Genomic DNA, 22641 nt, shown 5'->3' on the forward strand with positions numbered 1-22641 from the left:
ATTCATTTTTCCCCAGCTCTATGGTTGTTCGATTAGATCTGCTACTGAAAAAAATTATATGTAGACCCATACCCAAAATAGTTGGTGAGGTGCTGACTAACAGAAAGTTAGCAAATCTAAGAAAAACAAATAAAGTTGCACATACTGTACATCTTGTGCAACTCTGTTTACAATTCTGTTTAACAAGTGGTCACCTTGTCCCTGATCTAACCCCTCAGTGGCCGTTAGATTCTCACTTTTCCCCTGGTCTCCATGGCACAGTCCAGTGCTGTCCTCTGTCTCTTGTTCCTCATGTGGACCAAGGCTCCAGCCTGCAGTAACAGCTCCACCAGGGTCAGGTGACCCCCTTTCACAGCCTCGTGCAGGGCCGTGTTCCCCTGGTTGTTGGACAGGTTCACTGAGGCGTTGCTCTGGAGGAAGACAATATAGAAACGTCTGATCACACATTGTTTTGCTACTCACAATAGGTGGCCTTTTAATGAAGCTTAGGTGGTATGGTTTACAACGTTTAGAGCAACATGGTCTTTGTCATGTGATTGCTCTGCTATCATTTTTTCAATTTCTTGGTCACTGACAGCCAGTGGTGGAAAAAGTACCCAATTGTCATACTTGAGTAAAAGTAAAAGATACCTTAATAAAAAATGACTCAAGTAAAAGTGAAAGTCATCCAGTAAAATACTACTTGAGTAAAAGTCTAAAAGTATTTGGTTTTAAATATACTTCAGTATCATAAGTAAAAGTAATTGCAAAAATATACTTAGGTATCAAAAGTAAAAGTACAAATCATTTCAAATTCCATATATTAAGCAAACCAGACGGCGCCATGTTCTTGTTTTCTTAATTTACAGAAAGCCAGGGGAACACTCCAACACTCAGACATAATTTACAAAGGAAGCATGCGTGTTTAGTGAGTCTGCCAGATCAGAGGCAGTAGGGGCGACCAGGGATGTTCTCTTGATAATTGTGTGAATTTGACTATTTTCCTGTCCTGCTAAGCATTCAAAATTTAACGAGTACTTTTGGGTGTCAGGGAAAATGTATGGAGTAAAAAGTAAATTATTTGTAGTCTGACTAGTAGTCTCAAATATAAATAGTAAAGTAAAGTACAGATACCCAAAGAAACTACTTAAGTAGTACTTTAAAGTATTTTTACTAAAGTACTTTATACCACTGCTGACAGCTATAAAGACCTTACTTGGCCGTTTATTTCTCCAGTGTGATGGTGTTGGCCTGTTTGATCACTAGGGGGAAGCAGTGTCAGTGTTCTGTTCACCTGCAGCAGGATGGTGGCTGTATCCAGGTGACCTCTGAGGCAGGCGTGGATCAGAGGGGTGTTGCCATAGCGATCCTTCTTATTCAGCTTGGCATTGCACTCCAGCAGTGATGTCACTACCTGAACACATGTACATAAAACCAATGAGAGATTGTCTGAGGCTGAAGAACGAGGTATGAGCGAGGATGAAAAGAGTCAATCTGCAGCAGACCTGTGTGTTTCAAACAATTCAAGCTTTTGGGCGAGTCTGCCTGGAGTCCCTAGATGGACGGGGGGTTGGGACTATTCCATGGTTTCTGATGAGCCAGGGAAGCTCAATCAAACGCAGCTAAAGTATAGTACTGTGTGCCCACCTGTAAGTGGCTGTTCTGGCTGGCCAGGTGCAGTGGAGTGGCGCTCTGGCTGTTGCGTGCGTTGACGTTGGCCCCGTGGCGGCTGAGCAGGGATACCAGCGCCGTGTGACCATGGAGCGCCGCCACGTGGAGGGGAGTGAAGCCATCCACACTACTGCTGTTCACACCCAGACCACTGGCCTGCAGGCACACCAACTTCTGGAGGCAAACGCACACATCCAGACACACACACACACACACACACACACACACACACACACACACACACACACACACACACACACACCAATACAGACATAAAAGGCACAGACATCATCAAGTTAGCTGGACAGCTCTGCAGGAACAAAATTCAGTCTAAGGCCCTGTGTGAAGATTGCTGTTTGTTTGCTCACTGTACAAGTTTTGGTAAGTATGTTTGTCGGGCTATGGAGCATGGAGCCTGCAGTAGCGATGTTGTCTGACCTTCTGTGATGGCCCACAGTGTGGACACTGGCACAGTGGGTGGCACAGTTTAGTCCAGGAGGGCAGCCCTGCATCCTCCTCCTCTGGCTCCTCGTCCAACCACTCCAACAGGTACCGCACCATCTCTATGTCTCCATCAGCTGCCGCACGCAGCAACTTCTCCACCTGTCAGTCAAACAGAGAGAAACAGAGAGAGGCAGCCTATTAGAACACAAGACAGTAAACGCAGGGCCTTTACAAACTGCCAACATGGATTACAAATTACAGATAGTCATCCCACAAAAACTTTGTGTGAAAGCTCCAAATATTAGCGTCACTCAATATATATAAAAATACTACATATAATTTCACTTCCTTCCCTATTCCTTTTCCCTAAATGTTAAGTCCCCTATTTAGCGGTTCTGGACTGGTTCTGACAGATATTTCTGTGTACAGTGCACTCTGTGACCGACGCAACATTCATTGCTTTACACTCCCTAAAAGTGGTGGTTGTCTCGATCCATATGCGCTATTGCAAGCGCAGCTGTGAGGTTCCCAGACATATTTGCATAGGGAGCGACACGTTACATTTTCTGTCCTATCCAGACAAAGGAACGATTTCCTGTACCTGTGACCATCGTAGCTGCATGTGAAACGGGAGAGTCTAGCGGATTCAACAGATGGATTTATAGCCCTCAACAGGGAAAAACACAAAATAATTTCAAAGAATTGAAATAAGAACATCTTCTCTTCGTCAGAGATGCACAAAATCTCTTCGTGCTTAAAGCAGAATTTGTAACAAGTCTGCACACATTTGAATGGTGTCTGCTTCGCTCAGAGTACGTTTGGCAGAAAAGTTGTCGGTTATATGAAAAGGTGCCAATATTGTACTGTCACTAAGTATGATCATATTTATTTTACAGTTATAAGAAAATGTGAAATCTTATAGTAAGTCGTTTATAATTTGATTGTTACTATATTTAGAAAGCATTTCAGTCATTTTAAGCCCTATTGCCCCACTTTTGTTGAATAGGGAAAAAATCGTATGATTTCTCATATTTGTACTATGTTCTTGAACTTGTGTCATCAAAAGTGAGTACACCTAAGCAATCTATAACCACTTACCAGAAAGGTGAGTCCCAGACCTTTCTAAAACTATGCAGCATTACCAGTTATTGTTTATGGCCATCTCATGAAAATATTACTTTTGGATATGTCATTTTAGGCAGAAATCTAAATTTTGCCCTAACGTTCAATAATTGAATTAAGAGGATGGTACTCCTCTTAGGCATTGTCAGGGTCAACCCTGCCTAGGCCAGGGGTCCTGAGTGCTCTGCTCACCTCTTTGTGGCGGACCCTGTCGTAGTCGGGCCTGGCCTCAGAGCTCTGGGAGGTGGTGCTGGAGACAGAGGAACGGCGGCTGCTGCAGTCAGAGGCCTGGGGAGAGTGGTTAGGGGACTGGAAGGGACAGCAGGGGGCGAGAGAGCGCCCCGTCAATCAGCTGACCATACCACAAACAAAATCAGGACCCGGTTTCCCGATAGCGATGGAACTTAAGCTTACGAGTGTTTTAACGATGCATCGTTCCTATAACGGCCGAAGATGTCACATGCGTTTCCCAAAACACCACGTAGAGAGAATGTTCACTAAGTGCTTAATTGGAGCATGTGTCGATACTGATAGGATCGAAAGAAAGGCAGCGTTGCTCTCGGATCAGCTTTCTACACTCAAATCTCATTAAAATTATTGCACAATTCTGACCGACGGATCAGCTCCTAGATATACACTGCTCAAAAAAATTAAGGGAACACTTAAACAACACAATGTAACTCCAAGTCAATCACACTTCTGTGAAATCAAACTGTCCACTTAGGAAGCAACACTGATTGACAATAAATGTCACATGCTGGTGTGCAAATGGAATAGACAACAGGTGGAAATTATAGGCAATTAGCAAGACACCCCCAATAAAGGAGTGGTTCTGCAGGTGGTGACCACAGACCACTTCTCAGTTCCTATGCTTCCTGGCTGATGTTTTGGTCACTTTTGAATGCTGGCGGTTCTTTCACTCTAGTGGTAGCATGAAACGGAGTCTACAACCCACACAAGTGGCTCAGGTAGTGCAGCTCATCCAGGATGGCACATCAATGCGAGCTGTGGCAAGAAGTTTTGCTGTGTCTGTCAGCGTAGTGTCCAGAGCATGGAGGCGCTACCAGGAGACAGGCCAATACATCAGGAGACGTGGAGGAGGCCATAGGAGGGCAACAACCCAGCAGCAGGACCGCTACCTCTGCCTTTGTGCAAGGAGGAGCACTGCCAGAGCCCTGCAAAATGACCTCCAGCAGGCCACAAATGTGCATGTGTCTGCTCAAACGGTCAGAAACAGACTCCATGAGGGTGGTATGAGGGCCCGACGTCCACAGGTGGGGGTTGTGCTTACAGCCCAACACCGTGCAGGACGTTTGGCATTTGCCAGAGAACACCAAGATTGGCAAATTCGCCAATGGCGCCCTGTGCTCTTCACAGATGAAAGCAGGTTCACACTGAGCACGTGACAGACGTGACAGAGTCTGGAGACGCCGTGGAGAACGTTCTGCTGCCTGCAACATCCTCCAGCATGACCGGTTTGGCGGTGGGTCAGTCATGGTGTGGGGTGGCATTTCTTTGGGGGGCCGCACAGCCCTCCATGTGCTCGCCAGAGGTAGCCTGACTGCCATTAGGTACCGAGATGAGATCCTCAGACCCCTTGTGAGACCATATGCTGGTGCGGTTGGCCCTGGGTTCCTCCTAATGCAAGACAATGCTAGACCTCATGTGGCTGGAGTGTGTCAGCAGTTCCTGCAAGAGGAAGGCATTGATGCTATGGACTGGCCCGCCCGTTCCCCAGACCTGAATCCAATTGAGCACATCTGGGACATCATGTCTCGCTCCATCCACCAACGCCATGTTGCACCACACACTGTCCAGGAGTTGGCAGATGCTTTAGTCCAGGTCTGGGAGGAGATCCCTCAGGAGACCATCCGCCACCTCATCAGGAGCATGCCCAGGCGTTGTAGGGAGGTCATACAGGCACGTGGAGGCCACACACACTACTGAGCCTCATTTTGACTTGTTTTAAGGACATTACATCAAAAGTTGGATCAGCCTGTAGTGTGGTTTTCCACTTTAATTTTGAGTGACTCCAAATCCAGACCTCCATGGGTTGATACATTTGATTTCCATTGATAATTTTTGTGTGATTTTGTTGTCAGCACATTCAACTATGTAAAGAAAAAAGTATTTAATAAGATTATTTCAATCATTCAGATCTAGGATGTGTTATTTTAGTGTTCCCTTAAATTTTTTGAGCAGTGTATATTATTTGTCTGCAAATATTGAGGCGGCTTATTCTAATGCTTACCCCATAATAATGCACTAAATCACAGATTTGGCACATCATTGCGCACGTTGTTACACAACATTAAATATATTGAGGCAATTTAAGATAGTAGCCTACAATAACCAAATAGAACTCAATTGATTGAACATGAAATTGAGTTCAATATCATTCAAATACATAGGCCTATGTAGCCTATACTGTATTTTTATTTTAATGCAGTGATCACTGTTTTTATTTGAAGCATCTTTTTATTATTCACTTGTTTGTAACAATTGCAAAGACATTAGCAACTTTTAACTTCGTTCTGAAGTTATCAGCGGTTACAGAGAGACAGAAACATCTTGATTCTATGTTTAGCAGAGATTTTCTGTGTATAAAGTGACGCGGAAGGGCAAAAAAGCATCTAACGACGCACTTAGCTGTTCTTGGAGTGGTTTGAGGTAGTCGGTAAACAACTAGCGTTTTCAAGTGAAACTTCACCAACAACGGTTTTAGGAAACAGCTCTGCGATTTAACAATGCTCCTACGAAGATTCTAACAATGAACTTAGCCTTAAGATGCTTTTGGGAAACTGGGTCCAGGCTGCTTCTAGCAGAGCAAGTAAAGAGATATCCTTGGAATACTTAGGACAGTCCACCTACAGGATTCTGGTTAACGGTATTTTAACAGGTTGGCTGGTCAGAACCATCAGTTTATCTAATGAAATGATGTAGTTCCATTATTGAGTCAACTCTACTCTGTCACTTCCTATGTGATGACATTTGACTTACATCATTGCTATCTCTTCTGTGAGAACCATATTGTGTCAACTCCAACAGCGTCAAAATCTGCAACACAGACATTGGTACACACACACACTATTATGTACGTACATACAGTGCATTCGGAAAGTATTCAGACCCCTTGACTTTTTCCACTTTGTTACGTTACAGCCTTATTATCAAATTTATTAAATCATGTTTTTCCCTCATCAATCTACCCACAATACCCCATAATGACAAAGCGAAAACAGGTTTGTCGAAAATATTAAAAATTAAAAACAGAAATATCACATTTACATAAGTATTCAGACCCTTTACTCAGTACTTTGTTGAAGCACCTTTGGCAGCGATTACGGCCTTGAGTCTTCTTGGGTATGACGCTACAAGCTTGGCACACCTGTATTTGGGGAGTTTCTCCCATTCTTCTCTGCAGATCCTCTCAAGCTCTGTCAGGTTGGATGGGGAGCGTCGCTGCACAGCTATTGTCAGGTCTCTCCAGAGATGTTAGATCGGGTTCAAGACCGGGCTCTGGCTGGGCCACTCAAGGACATTCAGAGACTTGTCCCGAAGCCACTCCTGCGTTGTCTTGGCTGTGTGATTAGGGTCGTTGTCCTGTTGGAAGGTGAACCTTCACCCTAGTCTGAGGTCCTGAGCACTCTGGAGCAGGTTTTCATCAATGATCTCTCTGTACTTTGCGCAGTTCATCTTTCCCTCGATCCTGACTAGTATCCCAGTCCCTGCCACTGAAAAATATCACCACAGCATGATGCTGCCACCACCATGCTTCACCGTAGGGATGGTGCCAGGTTTCCTCCAGACGTGACGCTTGGCATTCAAGCAAAAGAGTTCAATCTTGGTTTCATCAGACGAGAGAATCTTGTTTCTCATGGTCTGAGAGTCCTTTAGGTGCCTTTTGGCAAACTCCAAGCAGGCTGTCATGTGCCTTTTACTGAGGAGTGGCTTCCGTCTGGCCACTCTACCATAAAGGCCTGATTGGTGGAGTGCAGCAGAGATGGTTGTCCTTCTGGAATGTTCTTCCATCTCCACAGAGGAACTCTGGAGCTCTGTCAGAGTGACCATCAGGTTCTTGGTCACTTCCCAGACCAAGGCCCTTCTCCCCCAATTGCTCAGTTTGGCCGGGTGGCCAGCTCTAGGAAGAGACTTGGTGGTTCCAAATTTATTGCATTTAAGAATGATGGAGGCCACTGTGTTCTTGTGGACCTTGTTTTGGTACCCTTCCCCAGATCTGTGCCACGACACAATCCTGTCTCGGAGCTCTACGGACAATTCCCTTGACCTCATGGCTTGATTTATGCTCTGACATGCACTGTCAACTATGGGACCTTATGTAGACAGGTGTGTGCCTTTCCAAATCATGTCCAATCAATTGAATTCTATGGGGTTGAGATGCACCTGAGCTCAATTTCGAGTCTCATAGCAAAGGGTCTGAATACAAAAAATTCAAAAAAACATTTTTCGCTTTGTCATTATGGGGTATTGTGTGTATATTGATGATGATTTTTTTTGCATTTAATCAATTTTAGAATAAGTCTGTAACGTAACAAAATGTGGAAAAAGTCAAGAGGTCTGAAAACGTTCCGAATGCACTGTACTTGCTTGCTGTAACAAACACATACTTAATTTGCACATTTGATGTTTGCACACATGACTGACTAAGTCGCTTTAGATAAAATGGTGTGCTAAATGGCATATACAGTGGGGAAAAAAAGTATTTAGTCAGCCACCAATTGTGCAAGTTCTCCCACTTAAAAAGATGAGAGAGGCCTGTAATTTTCATCATAGGTACACGTCAACTATGACAGACAAATTGAGAGAAAAAAATCCAGAAAATCACATTGTAGGATTTTTTATGAATTTATTTGCAAATTATGGTGGAAAATAAGTATTTGGTCACCTACAAACAAGCAAGATTTCTGGCTCTCACAGACCTGCAACTTCTTCTTTAAGAGGCTCCTCTGTCCTCCACTCGTTACCTGTATTAATGGCACCTGTTTGAACTTGTTATCAGTATAAAAGACACCTGTCCACAACCTCAAACAGTCACACTCCAAACTCCACTATGGCCAAGACCAAAGAGCTGTCAAAGGACACCAGAAACAAAATTGTAGACCTGCACCAGGCTGGGAAGACTGAATCTGCAATAGGTAAGCAGCTTGGTTTGAAGAAATCAACTGTGGGAGCAATTATTAGGAAATGGAAGACATACAAGACCACTGATAATCTCCCTCGATCTGGGGCTCCACACAAGATCTCACCCCGTGGGGTCAAAATGATCACAAGAACGGTGAGCAAAAATCCCAGAACCACACAGGGGGACCTAGTGAATGACCTGCAGAGAGCTGGGACCAAAGTAACAAAGCCTACCATCAGTAACACACTACGCCGCCAGGGACTCAAATCCTGCAGTGCCAGACGTGTCCCCCTGCTTAAGCCAGTACATGTCCAGGCCCGTCTGAAGTTTGCTAGAGTGCATTTGGATGATCCAGAAGAGGATTGGGAGAATGTCATATGGTCAGATGAAACCAAAATAGAACTTTTTGGTAAAAACTCAACTCGTCGTGTTTGGAGGACAAAGAATGCTGAGTTGCATCCAAAGAACACCATACCTACTGTGAAGCATGGGGGTGGAAACATCATGCTTTGGGGCTGTTTTTCTGCAAAGGGACCAGGACGACTGATCCGTGTAAAGGAAAGAATGAGGCCATGTATCGTGAGATTTTGAGTGAAAACCTCCTTCCATCAGCAAGGGCATTGAAGATGAAACGTGGCTGGGTCTTTCAGCATGACAATGATCTCAAACACACCGCCCGGGCAACGAAGGAGTGGCTTCGTAAGAAGCATTTCAAGGTCCTGGAGTGGCCTAGCCAGTCTCCAGATCTCAACCCCATAGAAAATCTTTGGAGGGAGTTGAAAGTCCGTGTTGCCCAGCGACAGCCCCAAAACATCACTGCACTAGAGGAGATCTGCATGGAGGAATGGGCCAAAATACCAGCAACAGTGTGTGAAAACCTTGTGAAGACTTACAGAAAATGTTTGACCTGTGTCATTGCCAACAAAGGGTATATAACAAAGTATTGAGAAACTTTTGTTATTGACCAAATACTTATTTTCCACCATAATTTGAAAATAAATTCATTAAAAATCCTACAATGTGATTTTCTGTATTTTTTTTTCTCATTTTGTCTGTCATAGTTGACGTGTACCTATGATGAAAATTACAGGCCTCTCTCATCTTTTTAAGTGGGAGAACTTGCACAATTGGTGGCTGACTAAATAATTTTTTCCCCCACTGTATTAGGTGCTTTTAGCAGAGCAGGGGTCTTCACTCCTCACCTTAGAGTTCAGGGCACACTGTAGTGGAGAGTCTTTGGCCTTGTTGTATATGGTGGTGCTGGCTCCGTTCTCCAGTAGAACCTGGATGATGCCCTCGTAGCCCCAACGGGCCGCGATGTGCAGGGGGGTGTCCCCCTTGTCGTTCTGGATGTTCAGACAGCACGTGTGCAGGTCGTAGTACACCAGAGCCTTAACACACTGAGACACGGATGGGATAACACTGTCAGACAAAAAAACAACAACTCTGAACTACCATAGAGAGACACTGTCAGTACAGGCTGTCATCATCATCCTCCATATACCTGTACTTATTTACAGCAGTATTGTTGTGGAAATTCTAACCAATAAGGAGAGACTTTGTTAATTCTTCAAACAATCAATACTTTATTATATAAATTGCAATAAGGAAGCTGGTCGACCCCACACTCTTGAGCGTGAGACCGAGGCTTAAAATCATACAGAGAATAAAGGGCCTTATATAGAAGACCTAGAAATGCTTAGTCATGGCAGGTTTCACCCCTCCCTGGAAGATCAGGGCATCATAAGCTATCTTGTTTTCTTCTTGTGGCCAGGTGTATTGGGTGTGTGAGGTTATAGGCACAAACAAGTGACAACGGCAGTTCCGTTACTGCGTTCTCTACCAAGCTAGCCTCCGTTCTCTTCTATCTCCCCACAGCTGTGCCCTTGGAAGATATGAGAAGAAACAGGATGGGCTGAGACACTGCGGTCACTTCTCAGAGCCTCTTTGTCTTATGCCGTGTGACCTGGTTACTCAGAAGCAAAGAGAAATTGAAACAATACAGGTCTATCTGTTTCTCAAGTTTATCTCTATCTCGAGTGGCAAGTTATCTCTGAGTCTCCCCATGTCCTTGACGATACGCCCAGACCAGCTGCAGTGAGCAGAAAGGGAGAACCATCCTTTCTCAGAAGCACAGTATTGCAAGTTATTAACTATCGATATATAGTAAACAAGGCAGGTAAATACGTTCATTCTCCCCCTACATTATCAATACAGATCACAGGAAGTTGGTGGCACCTTAATTGGGGAAGACGGGCTCATAGTAATGGCTGGAATGGATAATATGGAATGGCATCGAACTCAAACACATGATATCATTCAATTAACTCCATCCCAGTCATTATTATGAGCCATCCTCCCCTCAGCAGCCTCCTGTGATACAGATACTTTAACTGCTATCCCATGTACTGTCACTGGTTGTATTTCCTCAGCTCTATCCCTGAGATTACCAAACAAAGTGGCAGAGTCAAGGCTGTTGAAATTACAGACTGTGCCTTTAAAGACAGATTTAAAATGGAGAGTGGCTCCCCAGACTGACTTACATCTTCATGTCCGTACATACAGGCCAGGTGCAGAGGAGTGTTGCCATTGTTGTCCTGGGCGTCTGTGTTCGCCTTATAGTGCAAGAGCAGCAGCTGGGTGGGAGAGAGAGTGAGAGAAAAATATGTCAGAGAGATTGAACAGTTTGTGTAACAGAAGTATCTTTTTTGTATATAGTTTCTGTGATATAGTGTAGTTCATTTTAGCCTGGTTCAAGATCTGTTTAGCACAAAAAGATCTGGAACCAGGCTATAACTGTCCTGCTAGCGTCCTGTCTCACCGTGACTCCCTGGTAGCCCTTCTGACAGGAGAGGTGCAGGGGTGAGAATGCGAGGTAGTCTGTGGCGTTCACCAGAGCTCCCTTAGACACCAACAGGTCGATCAACAGGGACTGACCTACCATGGCAAAGACAGGCTTTTAACTTTATTTAGACAGTGGGAAATGAGAGCGGGAGACAGATTGAAGGGGATGAAAAGTACAGAAAGTGGCGGATCGGGGATTCCATCCCCTGCCTTTAGGGTCTACAGTGAGGGAAAAAAGTATTTGATCCCCTGCTGATTTTGTACGTTTGCCCACTGACAAAGAAATGATCAGTTTATCATTTTAATGGTAGGTTTATTTGAACAGTGAGAGACAGAATAACAACAAAAAAATCCAGAAAAACACATGTCATTTTTTTTTTTTTACATTGATTTGCATTTTAATGAGGGAAATAAGTATTTGACCCCCTCTCAATCAGAAAGATTTCTGGCTCCCAGGTGTCTTTTACAGGTAACGAGCTAAGATTAGGAGCACACTCTTAAAAGTGAGTGCTCCTAATCTCAGCTTGTTACCTGTATAAAAGACACCTGTCCACAGAAGCAATCAATCAATCAGATTCCAAACTCTCCACCATGGCCAAGACCAAAGAGCTCTCCAAGGATGTCAGGGACAAGTTTGTTGACATACACAAGGCTGGAATGGGCTACAAGACCATCGCCAAGCAGCTTGGTGAGAAGGTGACAACAGTTGGTGCGATTATTCGCAAATGGAAGAAACACAAAAGAACTGTCAATCTCCCTCGGCCTGGGGCTCCATAAAAGATCTCACCTCGTGGAGTTGCAATGATCATGAGAACGGTGAGGAATCAGCCAAGAACTATACGGGAGGATCTTGTCAATGATCTCAAGGCAGCTGGAACCATAGTCACCAAGAAAACAATTGGTAACACACTACGCCGTGAAGGACTGAAATCCTGCAGCGTCCGCAAGGTCCCCCTGCTCAAGAAAGCACATATACAGGGCCGTCTGAAGTTTGTCAATTAACATCTGAATGATTCAGAGGAGAACTGGGTGAAAGTGTTGTGGTCAGATCAGACCAAAATCGAGCTCTTTGGCATCAACTCAACTCGCCGTGTTTGGAGGAGGAGGAATGCTGCCTATGACCCCAAGAACACCATCCCCACCGTCAAACATGGAGGTGGAAACATTATGCCTTGGGGGTGTTTTTTCTGCTAAGGGGACAGGACAACTTCACCGCATCAAAGGGACGATGGACGGGGCCATGCAAATCTTGGGTGAGAACCTCCTTCCCTCAGCCAGGGCATTGAAAAAGGGTCGTGGATGGGTATTCCAGCATGACAATGACCCAAAACACACGCCCAAAGCAAGCAACAAAGGAGTGGCTCAAGAAGAGGCACATTAAGGTCCTGGAGTGGCCTAGCCAGTCTCCAGACCTTAATCCCATAGAAAATCTGTGGAGGGAGCTGAAGGTTCGAGTTGCCAAACGTCAGCCTCGAAGCCTCGAAACCTTAATGACTTGGAGAAGATCTGCAAAGAGGAGTGGAACAAAATCCCTCCTGAGATGTGTGCAAACCTGGTGGCCAACTACAAGAAACGTCTGACCTCTGTGATTGCCAACAAAGGTTTTGCCACCAAGTACTAAGTCATGTTTTGCAGAGGGGTCAAATACTTATTTCCCCCATTAAAATGCAAATCAAATCATAACATTTTTGACATGCGTTTTTCTGGATTTTTTTGTTGTTATTCTGTCTCTCACTGTTAAAATAAACCTACCATTAAAATTATAGACTGATCATGTCTTTGTCAGTGGGCAAACGTACAAAATCACCAGGGGATCAAATACTTTTTTCCCTCACTGTATGTGTGGTCCCAAGTAAGCTGTGTTGATCAATAGGCCACCCTCAGGCACTTATTAGCACCACTTACCACAGATAGCAGCGACATGAAGTGGTGTGTATCCTCTATCGTCTCGAGAGAAGGGAGTTACAATGGACGGGTCATTCAGTCTTCTGCAAGAGCAGACACAGTAACAGAGAAAGGGGAAATGAAACTTCAAGGGGAATTACAAAGTTGGAGAATAATCAAATGTTCTGTTTCTATTCACTGCATGTAATGACAATAACACAGAAAGAGAATATGATTCCACTAGAAGGAGTGAGTGACACAGAGAATCAGACAACTGAAGTGTCAGACTTACAGTGGGGGAAAAAAGTATTTAGTCAGCCACCAATTGTGCAAGTTCTCCCACTTAAAAAGATGAGAGAGGCCTGTAATTTTCATCATAGGTACACGTAAACTATGACAGACAAATTGAGAGAAAAAAATCCAGAAAATCACATTGCAGGATTTTTAATGAATTTATTTGCAAATTATGGTGGAAAATAAGTATTTGGTCACCTACAAACAAGCAAGATTTCTGGCTCTCACAGACCTGTAACTTCTTCTTTAAGAGGCTCCTCTGTCCTCCACTCGTTACCTGTATTAATGGCACCTGTTTGAACTTGTTATCAGTATAAAAGACACCTGTCCACAACCTCAAACAGTCACACTCCAAACTCCGATATGGCCAAGACCAAAGAGCTGTCAAAGGACACCAGAAACAAAATTGTAGACCTGCACCAGGCTGGGAAGACTGAATCTGCAATAGGTAAGCAGCTTGGTTTGAAGAAATCAACTGTGGGAGCAATTATTAAGAAATGGAAGACATACAAGACCACTGATAATCTCCCTCGATCTGGGGCTCCACGCAAGATCTCACCCCGTGGGGTCAAAATGATCACAAGAACGGTGAGCAAAAATCCCAGAACCACACGGGGGGACCTAGTGAATTACTTGCAGAGAGCTGGGACCAAAGTAACAAAGCCTACCATCAGTAACACACTACGCCGCCAGGGACTCAAATCCTGCAGTGCCAGACGTGACCCCCTGCTTAAGCCAGTACATGTCCAGGCCCGTCTGAAGTTTGCTAGAGTGCATTTGGATGATCCAGAAGAGGATTGGGAGAATGTCATATGGTCAGATGAAACCAAAATATAACTTTTTGGTAAAAACTCAACTCGTCGTGTTTGGAGGACAAAGAATGCTGAGTTGCATCCAAAGAACACCATACCTACTGTGAAGCATAGGGGTGGAAACATCATGCTTTGGGGCAGTTTTTCTGCAAATGGACCAGGACGACTGATCCGTGTAAAGGAAAGAATGAATGGGGCCATGTATCGTGAGATTTTGAGTGAAAACCTCCTTCCATCAGCAAGGGCATTGAAGATGAAACGTGGTTGGGTCTTTCAGCATGACAATGATCCCAAACACACCGCCCGGGCAATGAAGGAGTGGCTTCGTAAGAAGCATTTCAAGGTCCTGGAGTGGCATAGCCAGTCTCCAGATCTCAACCCCATAGAAAATCTTTGGAGGGAGTTGAAAGTCCGTGTTGCCCAGCGACAGCCCCAAAACATCACTGCTCTAGAGGAGATCTGCAAGGAGGAATGGGCCAAAATACCAGCAACAGTGTGTGAAAACCTTGTGAAGACTTACAGAAAACGTTTGACCTGTGTCATTGCCAACAAAGGGTATATAACAAAGTATTGAGAAACTTTTGTTATTGACCAAATACTTATTTTCCACTATAATTTGCAAATAAATTCATAAAAAATCCTACAATGTGATTTTCTGGAGAAAAAATTTCTCATTTTGTCTGTCATAGTTGACGTGTACCTATGATGAAAATTACAGGCCTCATCTTTTTAAGTGGGAGAACATGCACAATTGGTGGCTGACTAAATACTTTTTTTCCCCACTGTACCTGATGGGTGGGGGAAAGGGGATATCTAGTCAGTTGCACAACTGAATGCATTCAACCGAAAAATGTATACCGCATTCCTCTGAATCAGAGAGGTGCGGGGGGCTGCCTTAATCGATGTCCACGTCATTGACGCCCAGGGAGCAGTTGTTGTGGGGTTTAACTGCCTTGCTCAAGTGCAGAACGGCAGATTTCTTCATCTTGCCGGCTCAGGTACAATGCTCTAATCGCTAGGCTACCTGCCTCCCCGTCATAACAAACCTGTGTGTGGTATGCGTGCGTGTGTGTGCTCACCCTGAGACCCGGAGCTCACAATGATCACAGGAGCAAAGGGGGTGACACATCTTGACCCCGTCCTCATCACTTTCGTTTTCACTCAACACACGCTTGACCTCTGCTTCGTTACCATTGGCTATGTGCTGCAGGACACACACACACACGCACCATCAGTTAAAAAAAGAAAAATATCAATATACAGACTATTTATTTATTTTTATATCAGAAAAAAGTTGGTTAAACAATGTTTTCATATGAACAAATGAAATTGTTAAATGGATTAAGGTATCCATCTATCCAATGGACCATGATGCCCAGTATTGGGCTCCCAAGTGGCGCAGTGGTCTAAGGCACTGCATCTCAGTGCTAGAGGCGTCACTACAGACCCTGGTTCGATTCCAAGCTGTATCACAACCGGCCGTGATTGGGAGTCCCATAGGGCGGCGCACAATTGGCCCAGCGTCGTCCGGGTTTTGGCCGGGGTAGGCCGTCATTGTAAATAAGAATTTGTTCTTAATTTGACTTGCCTGGTTAAATTAAATTAAATAAAAAATAGCCAGTGTTGGGGAAGCTATTCTGAAATAGTTTACCAAGCTACCAATTACTTCACACTAGAAGAAGTTAAGCTACACTAAAGCTACCCTTAAGAAGAAAAAAAAGTGTACTTATCTAAAGCTACTTTGAAAAAGTAGTTCACTACATCCAAGCTACTTCGGGAAAAATTATCATATCTAAATCTGAAATGTCATAGACTACAAATTGCAAGAACATATCACTCTGGGGTCAGGTGTTAACAAAATGTGTAATTTAGCCTATTAAACACAAAAACTGTTTCAAGTGAGAATTAGGCAGGTCTGATGCCCTAGTGTGTAGTTCCAGCAGTTAGCTACACTGCTACATGGCAAAAAAAGTTATTAACTACTGAAAACACTACCCAGATTTGAATTTAGTTCAACTACCACCAAGCTACTTCAAAATGCAGTTTAATTACTAGTTGAACTACATGTAGTTCATTACTCCCCAACAAAGAGTAAAGCTTTCCTCCCCCCAAAAACGTTATGGTCATGTTCTCACCTCAAACAGACAGTTGATGGGGGTAGCATCATTCTGGCAGAGCAGGTTTATTTTCTGTGTGAAACGCACTTTGTCGTTCGGTTCCCCTGAGCCCTGCAAACCACAGACACAGTCACTTACTCTGCACCAATTTTCGGTAATTTCGGTCAAGTTCGCTCACTATTGTGGCCTGTTATGACAGGTATTGCAGTGATAAAGTGGTGTATCTATCTAAGTCAACAGTGTGCTTGGATAGGATATCAGCTACAACAAAGTTTAATGTGTTTGTGGTGTATAAAGCCATTTTCACAATATTGAGCCAAGTCAAGCTGGCCAGGGCCCAGGTACACAGTGAACAAAACATTAAGAACACCTGCTCTTTCCATGACAGACTGACCAGGTGAATCCAGGTGAAAGCTATCATCCCTTATTGATGTCACTTGTTAAATCCACTTCAATCAGTGTAGATGATGGGGAGGATACAGGTTAAAGAAGGATGTTTAAGCCTTGAGACAATTGAGACATGGATTGTGTATGTGTGCCATTCAAAAGGGTGGATTGGCAAGCCAAAATATTCAAATGCCTTTGAACAGGGTATGGTAGTAGGTGCCAGGCACACCAGTTTGTGTCAAGTACTCTAATGCTGCTGGGTTTTTCACACTCAACAGTTTCCCGTGTGTATCAATAATGGTCCAACACCCAAAGGACATCCAGCCAACTTGACACAACTGTGGGAAGCATTGGAGTCAACATGAACCAGCATCCCTGTGGAACACTTTTGACACTTTGTAGAGTCTATGCCCCGACCAATTGAGGCTGTTCTGAGGGAAAAGGGGAGGGTGCAAATCAATATTAATGTTTTGTACACTCAGTGTAGTGTAAGGTAAGAAAGGATCCACCCTGTGTGAGTACTACTGTACTTTGCTGTGCTCACCACTCGTCCCTGGCTCAGGATGAGGTTGCCCTGGCTGATGAACTCGACGGCGGCCTCGAACGACGTCAGGCAGTAGCTCAGCTCGTCCTTGGTGGAGTTACAGAAATTGAAGTTCTTGATGTAGCTCAGGTTGGCCATCCTGGAAGAGCATGCTTGTTAGTTAAACACTTGTTAACACTGGCTTTTAATAACTTAATAGTTAATGAATCAATTAATGACTAGGTTTAATTACTAGGTCACTTTAGTCATTCATAATTAATTCAACTAGTAAATCAAGTCATTTCATGGTCAGTGGTATTAGTAGGTCTTCCTCACCAATTGGGGATTTCCGTCTTCACCACTAAGTACAGAATCCCAGAGAGAAGATCGTCTGCACATAAAGCCTCTATGCTCACTGCATGTTAAGGAAAAAAGGGAAATGAAAGGAAGAATTCAATTACGGTGGTTCCTTCTGTAACTGTAACAAGTTTGTGAATGAGGTTTACAGCAGGGGCATACAGTAGACTAGATAGATAAGGCTCTTTAATATATTAAACAGCTTCATCCTACAAACATTGCTTTACAGAGTTGCTTTACCTGTGAAACGCCCACAAAGTCTGGCTAACCTCTGAGACAATCTGCCTCTTTCCGTGTTGTTTAGGCTTTAAATTGGTAAATTTGGCCAACAGAAATTACGAGTGGATCACACCACTCCACAGAGACAGGGTAAGGGTTGTTATGTGGTTAACAAGGTTGGATTTCCAAAATAAACTGGACAAACGCATTAGGCCCCAACAGTCAGGATATTGTGCGTATGTACAGAGTTAATTATATTACCAGGCAGGGAGTGAACAGAAAATTGAGTAATGGAGGACATTATGTGGGACTGTGCAGAGTTCAGTCAACTTTCCTACACACTCTGACCTGAGCGGTTATAATGACCAGCCTTGTAAACTACTTCTAGTAACTTAATGTCATCATAAAACATTGGTAAATCAGCACTTGTGCACACCTGTAACTTTCTGGATGAAAGCAAAAATTATATTTCACTCAGAGGCCGAAGCATGACCTTACAGATTTGCATAGATGTGGTAAAGAGGTCAATGGAACACAGACCGTGGGGGATAGAACTAGGACGCCGGATTGGCACACAATCAACACATCTGTCTAACAAAGTGCCAATTCGTCATGATTTATGTATTGTAACAGGCCGCTTTGGATATAATTGGCTGTTTCGCTGCATAACATTTAGAAGTAGTCGCTTTTCAGGTTGCGAAGAAGTGACTCCTAAATGCAAACTCCCGTTCGTATAAGCTGGTAGCATAGCTAGCATGGAGAAATCAGTAGTGGTATTGGTAGTCCCCTGTAGCTCAGTTGGTAGAGCATAGCGATTGCAACGCCATGGTTGTGGGTTCGTTTCCCACGGGGGGCCAGTATGAAAAATTTATGCACTCACTAACTGTAAGTCGCTATGGATAAGAGAGTCTGCCAAGTGATTAAAATGTAAAAATGTAGTCAGTCATTTTTAACTGTAATGCAGTTAATTGGTGACAATAACATGACATTGTGTTGGGGTTGACATCCATACAAACATTATACTCCGATTTTTACCTCAACATAGTGTGAAATACACAAACAATAGCCTAAAAGTAGGCTAATTTTGCTGGGGGGCAATGAGGAGATTCGTGATCATTCCCCCTCGCATTTCCATGGCATTTCCATTGTTTTGGTTGAGTTCCATTGATCTCTTTACCGCATCTATGGTACCATAACAAATGGGCCAGAATCCATTTTAAGGCACATTTGCATTTCAGTATCAATTGTGCTGTTTATGAAAATGTATGCACTCACTAACTGTAAGTCGCTCTGGATAAGAGCGTCTGCTAAACGACTAAAATGCAAAAAAAATAAAAATAATAATGTGACAGAACACTGTGTAAACTTCTGCCAATGTGACATGAAATGCGGACAGACACAAGACAGACAGACAGACACACGGTATACCTGAGCTGCTGGGGGACTGCATGATGGTGAGTCCCACCTTTCTGAGGCAGAGCAGCTTGTGTAGAGGAGAGGTGCAGTGGTTCAACTGGCTCAGCTCTCTCTTGGCCCGGGGGATATTTATACTGTATTTGGTAATAGGGAAATACAACTGGGTAAGTTAATATTGATACTATATTAGGAGACAGGGACACACTACAGGTTATAGTAGTGAATGGCTAGGGGATATTGATACTGGATGAGACAGGCAAACATACTCCTATACTCTATAGACACAACGGAACAGGTTCTCTCATATCAGACCTATTTGATATGATGAAGATCAGTTAGTATTAGAAGTGGTATATGAGCAATATGGTGGTGTGGCCCTTTTCGTTTGTGTTGTATGGAGACTTGCAAAGTTTCTCATCCAGCATGTATAATGTGATGTGTGTTTATCATTACTTTGGACTGCAAACACAAAAGCAACCAACCTAAATTCAGATTTGACCCCCAAGTCTTTCTGCTGCAGATCCTGCAGACCTCTGGTGGTTTTGTTGAAGGCAGAATCCTGTTGGAACAGTGATAATAAACATGGATATTAACCTTTCCTGCATGGGGATTCTGGGGCTATAAAATACTGACAGTAATATCAAATACTGTACAGACCTGGCTGGCTTCAAGAGTTCCCACAAAGTTAAAGATTAAATCATGGATACCATGATGTATATACATCTGAAAGATAAAATAGAAAATATGTATACTGACAACATTTCATAAAATTACATTAAGCATTATAGCATCACACAACTCCGTAGAGCTGTACGGATGACCAGAATGAAAAAACACCTAAAATAAATTGTTTTCAAATGTTCAATACAACACAATACAATAGAGAGAACTCTCTCTTACTTCCACCGCTTGTTTAAGGAGAGTCATCTGGAGCTCCTGTTTGGCCAGCACTTTCTGAAAGACAGGAGGTATAACCAATCTGGTTCATATCTCAGGAATGACAACTGGGTCGTGGTCCAGTAGGCACGTAGAAATGGAAAACCAACCTGAACTTGTCCAATACGAAACATTTTAAAAACATTGCTACAGTGTGACCTACTGAACATGACCCATGATATGTAGATAATCAGGCAGTGTTGCCAACTTAGCGACTTTGTCACTAGATTTAGCGAGTTTTCAGACCCCTCCAGAGATATTGGTAAAAGAGTATAGCAACTTTTTAAGGCTGTCCCAGCAACTTTTGGTTGATTTAGCAACTTCCCTATTTGTGTGTGTGTGCCCGCTCGGCTGAGCCTAGCTGTGCTGCTCTGAGCACTGCTCCCTCTCTACCGGCTTCTGCATGTGTGTGCCCTTCCCCCACCTCTCTTCGCTCCCTCCCCCGCCTCTCTCCATCTAGCCCCTCGGTCCTCTCTCCATCTAGCCTCTCGGGTCCTCTCTCCATCTAGCCTCTCGGGTCCTCTCTCCATCTAGCCCCTCGGTCCTCTCTCCATCTAGCCCCTTGGTCCTCTCTCCATCTAGCCCCTCTGTCCTCTCTCCATCTAGCCCCTCTGTCCTCTCTCCATCTAGCCCCTCGGTCCTCTCTCCATCTAGCCCCTCGGTCCTCTCTCCATCTAGCCTCTTGGGTCCTCTCTCCATCTAGCCCCTCGGTCCTCTCTCCATCTAGCCCCTCGGTCCTCTCTCCATCTAGCCCCTTGGTCCTCTCTCCATCTAGCCCCTCGGCCCTCTCTCCATCTAGCCCCTCGGCCCTCTCTCCATCTAGCCCCTCTGTCCTCTCTCCATCTAGCCCCTCGGTCCTCTCTCCATCTAGCCCCTTGGTCCTCTCTCCATCTAGCCCCTCGGTCCTCTCTCCATCTAGCCCCTCGGTCCTCTCTCCATCTAGCCTCTCGGGTCCTCTATCCATCTAGCCTCTCGGGTCCTCTATCCATCTAGCCCCTCGGTCCTCTCTCCATCTAGCCCCTCGGTCCTCTCTCCATCTAGCCCCTCGGTCCTCTCTCCATCTAGCCTCTCGGGTCCTCTCTCCATCTAACCCCTCGGTCCGCTCTCCATCTAGCCCCTCGGTCCTCTCTCCATCTAGCCCCTCGGTCCTCTCTCCATCTAGCCCCTCGGTCCTCTCTCCATCTAGCCTCTCGGGTCCTCTCTCCATCTAACCCCTCGGTCCGCTCTCCATCTAGCCCCTCTGTCCTCTCTCCATCTAGCCCCTCGGTCCTCTCTCCATCTAGCCCCTCGGTCCTCTCTCCATCTAGCCTCTCGGGTCCTCTCTCCATCTAACCCCTCGGTCCGCTCTCCATCTAGCCCCTCGGTCCTCTCTCCATCTAGCCCCTCGGTCCTCTCTCCATCTAGCCCCTCGGTCCTCTCTCCATCTAGCCTCTCGGTCCTCTCTCCGCTACTCCAGCGAGTGAAGTGAATTTATTAAATCGTTCCTTATTGTTAAATGATAACACAGCTCTCCAAGGCATAAATACAAATACAAAATCTACAAAAGTTATCTACCTTAGTTTTTCTGTAACATTTAATTGGTTCCTGTTTGTTCTCCTTCAAACATTCTATTTAGTTTGCTTTGGAGAATTTCGCATTGCGTGAGAGATTGAGGGACAGCATAAGCATAATATTTGTTTTATGCGCATGTGCAAAATAACGTTATGTCATCCCTATTACATCATGACGTCATCTAGTGACATTTAGCGAGAAATGGAGCAACCAACAGCTACTTTCCGTGAAAAATAGTTGGCAACACCGCAATCAAGCAGTCATGTTCATACAGTACTTACCAGGCTTGAGTCTCTCAACAGGCACTGAAGACATTTAGTATAAAGGGCATTCACTGAGTCCTGAGGGGAGAGGACAGTCACAGGTTAGAGCAGTGGTCACAGCAGAAGTCATATTATATATCGCATACAGTCCGGTCCAAAATTATTGGCACCATTGAGTTAAATAAAGGTTAAATAAAAAAGTAAAACATTAAAATTGATAAAGCTGAGTAAAAAAGACTGTATAAAATAAATAAAAATACTGAGCTATATTGTATGCTCCCAATTTTTTAACAATTATATAATTTTATTCTAGCACAATTGGTCAGAGAAAGCAATTTCGTTTAACATGTAATATGTTTTTTCTCCCCCAAAAAATAGGGGTCTAAATTATTGGCACCCTTGTTTTCAATATCTTACCTTGCGAGGATCCTGGTACTGGGTAAAGTACATGATGCTGTTGACCTTAACAAGGGCCCCAGGATGCAAAACCCACCACTGGTGTGCTTGGCCAAAGAGCTCTATTTTCATATCTGACCATAGCACCGGTTCCAATCCAAGTGTCAATGCCGTTAAGCAAACTCCAGGCGTCTACATTTGTTGGAAGACATGAAAATAGAGCTCTTTGTTCATGCACACCAGTGGTGTTTTGCATCGAAATAAAGATGCATATACAGAAAAT

General features: G+C 44.2%; 1 protein-coding gene across 1 annotated transcript in view; it reads right to left on the minus strand.

Annotated features, from left to right (window-relative positions):
* Positions 1-22641, minus strand: part of LOC311137717 (ankyrin repeat domain-containing protein 27-like) — a 44121-nt gene that overhangs the window by 2778 nt on the left and 18702 nt on the right. The window contains exons 7-25 of the mRNA XM_084172271.1: positions 21981-22040; positions 20113-20166; positions 19870-19935; positions 19695-19771; positions 19225-19346; positions 17557-17635; positions 17242-17380; positions 16329-16421; positions 15273-15397; positions 13109-13191; positions 11181-11296; positions 10903-10995; positions 9562-9759; positions 6217-6273; positions 3409-3525; positions 2089-2253; positions 1627-1824; positions 1274-1393; positions 237-410 (exon numbers count right to left, since the gene is read on the minus strand). Coding sequence (XP_084028397.1) covers positions 237-410; positions 1274-1393; positions 1627-1824; positions 2089-2253; positions 3409-3525; positions 6217-6273; positions 9562-9759; positions 10903-10995; positions 11181-11296; positions 13109-13191; positions 15273-15397; positions 16329-16421; positions 17242-17380; positions 17557-17635; positions 19225-19346; positions 19695-19771; positions 19870-19935; positions 20113-20166; positions 21981-22040 — 2136 coding nt within the window. The remainder of the gene's footprint in view (positions 1-236; positions 411-1273; positions 1394-1626; positions 1825-2088; positions 2254-3408; positions 3526-6216; positions 6274-9561; positions 9760-10902; positions 10996-11180; positions 11297-13108; positions 13192-15272; positions 15398-16328; positions 16422-17241; positions 17381-17556; positions 17636-19224; positions 19347-19694; positions 19772-19869; positions 19936-20112; positions 20167-21980; positions 22041-22641) is intronic.

The sequence above is a fragment of the Coregonus lavaretus genome (assembly GCF_964263955.1).
Source record: "Coregonus lavaretus genome assembly, chromosome: 11".
NCBI lineage: Eukaryota > Metazoa > Chordata > Actinopteri > Salmoniformes > Salmonidae > Coregonus > Coregonus lavaretus.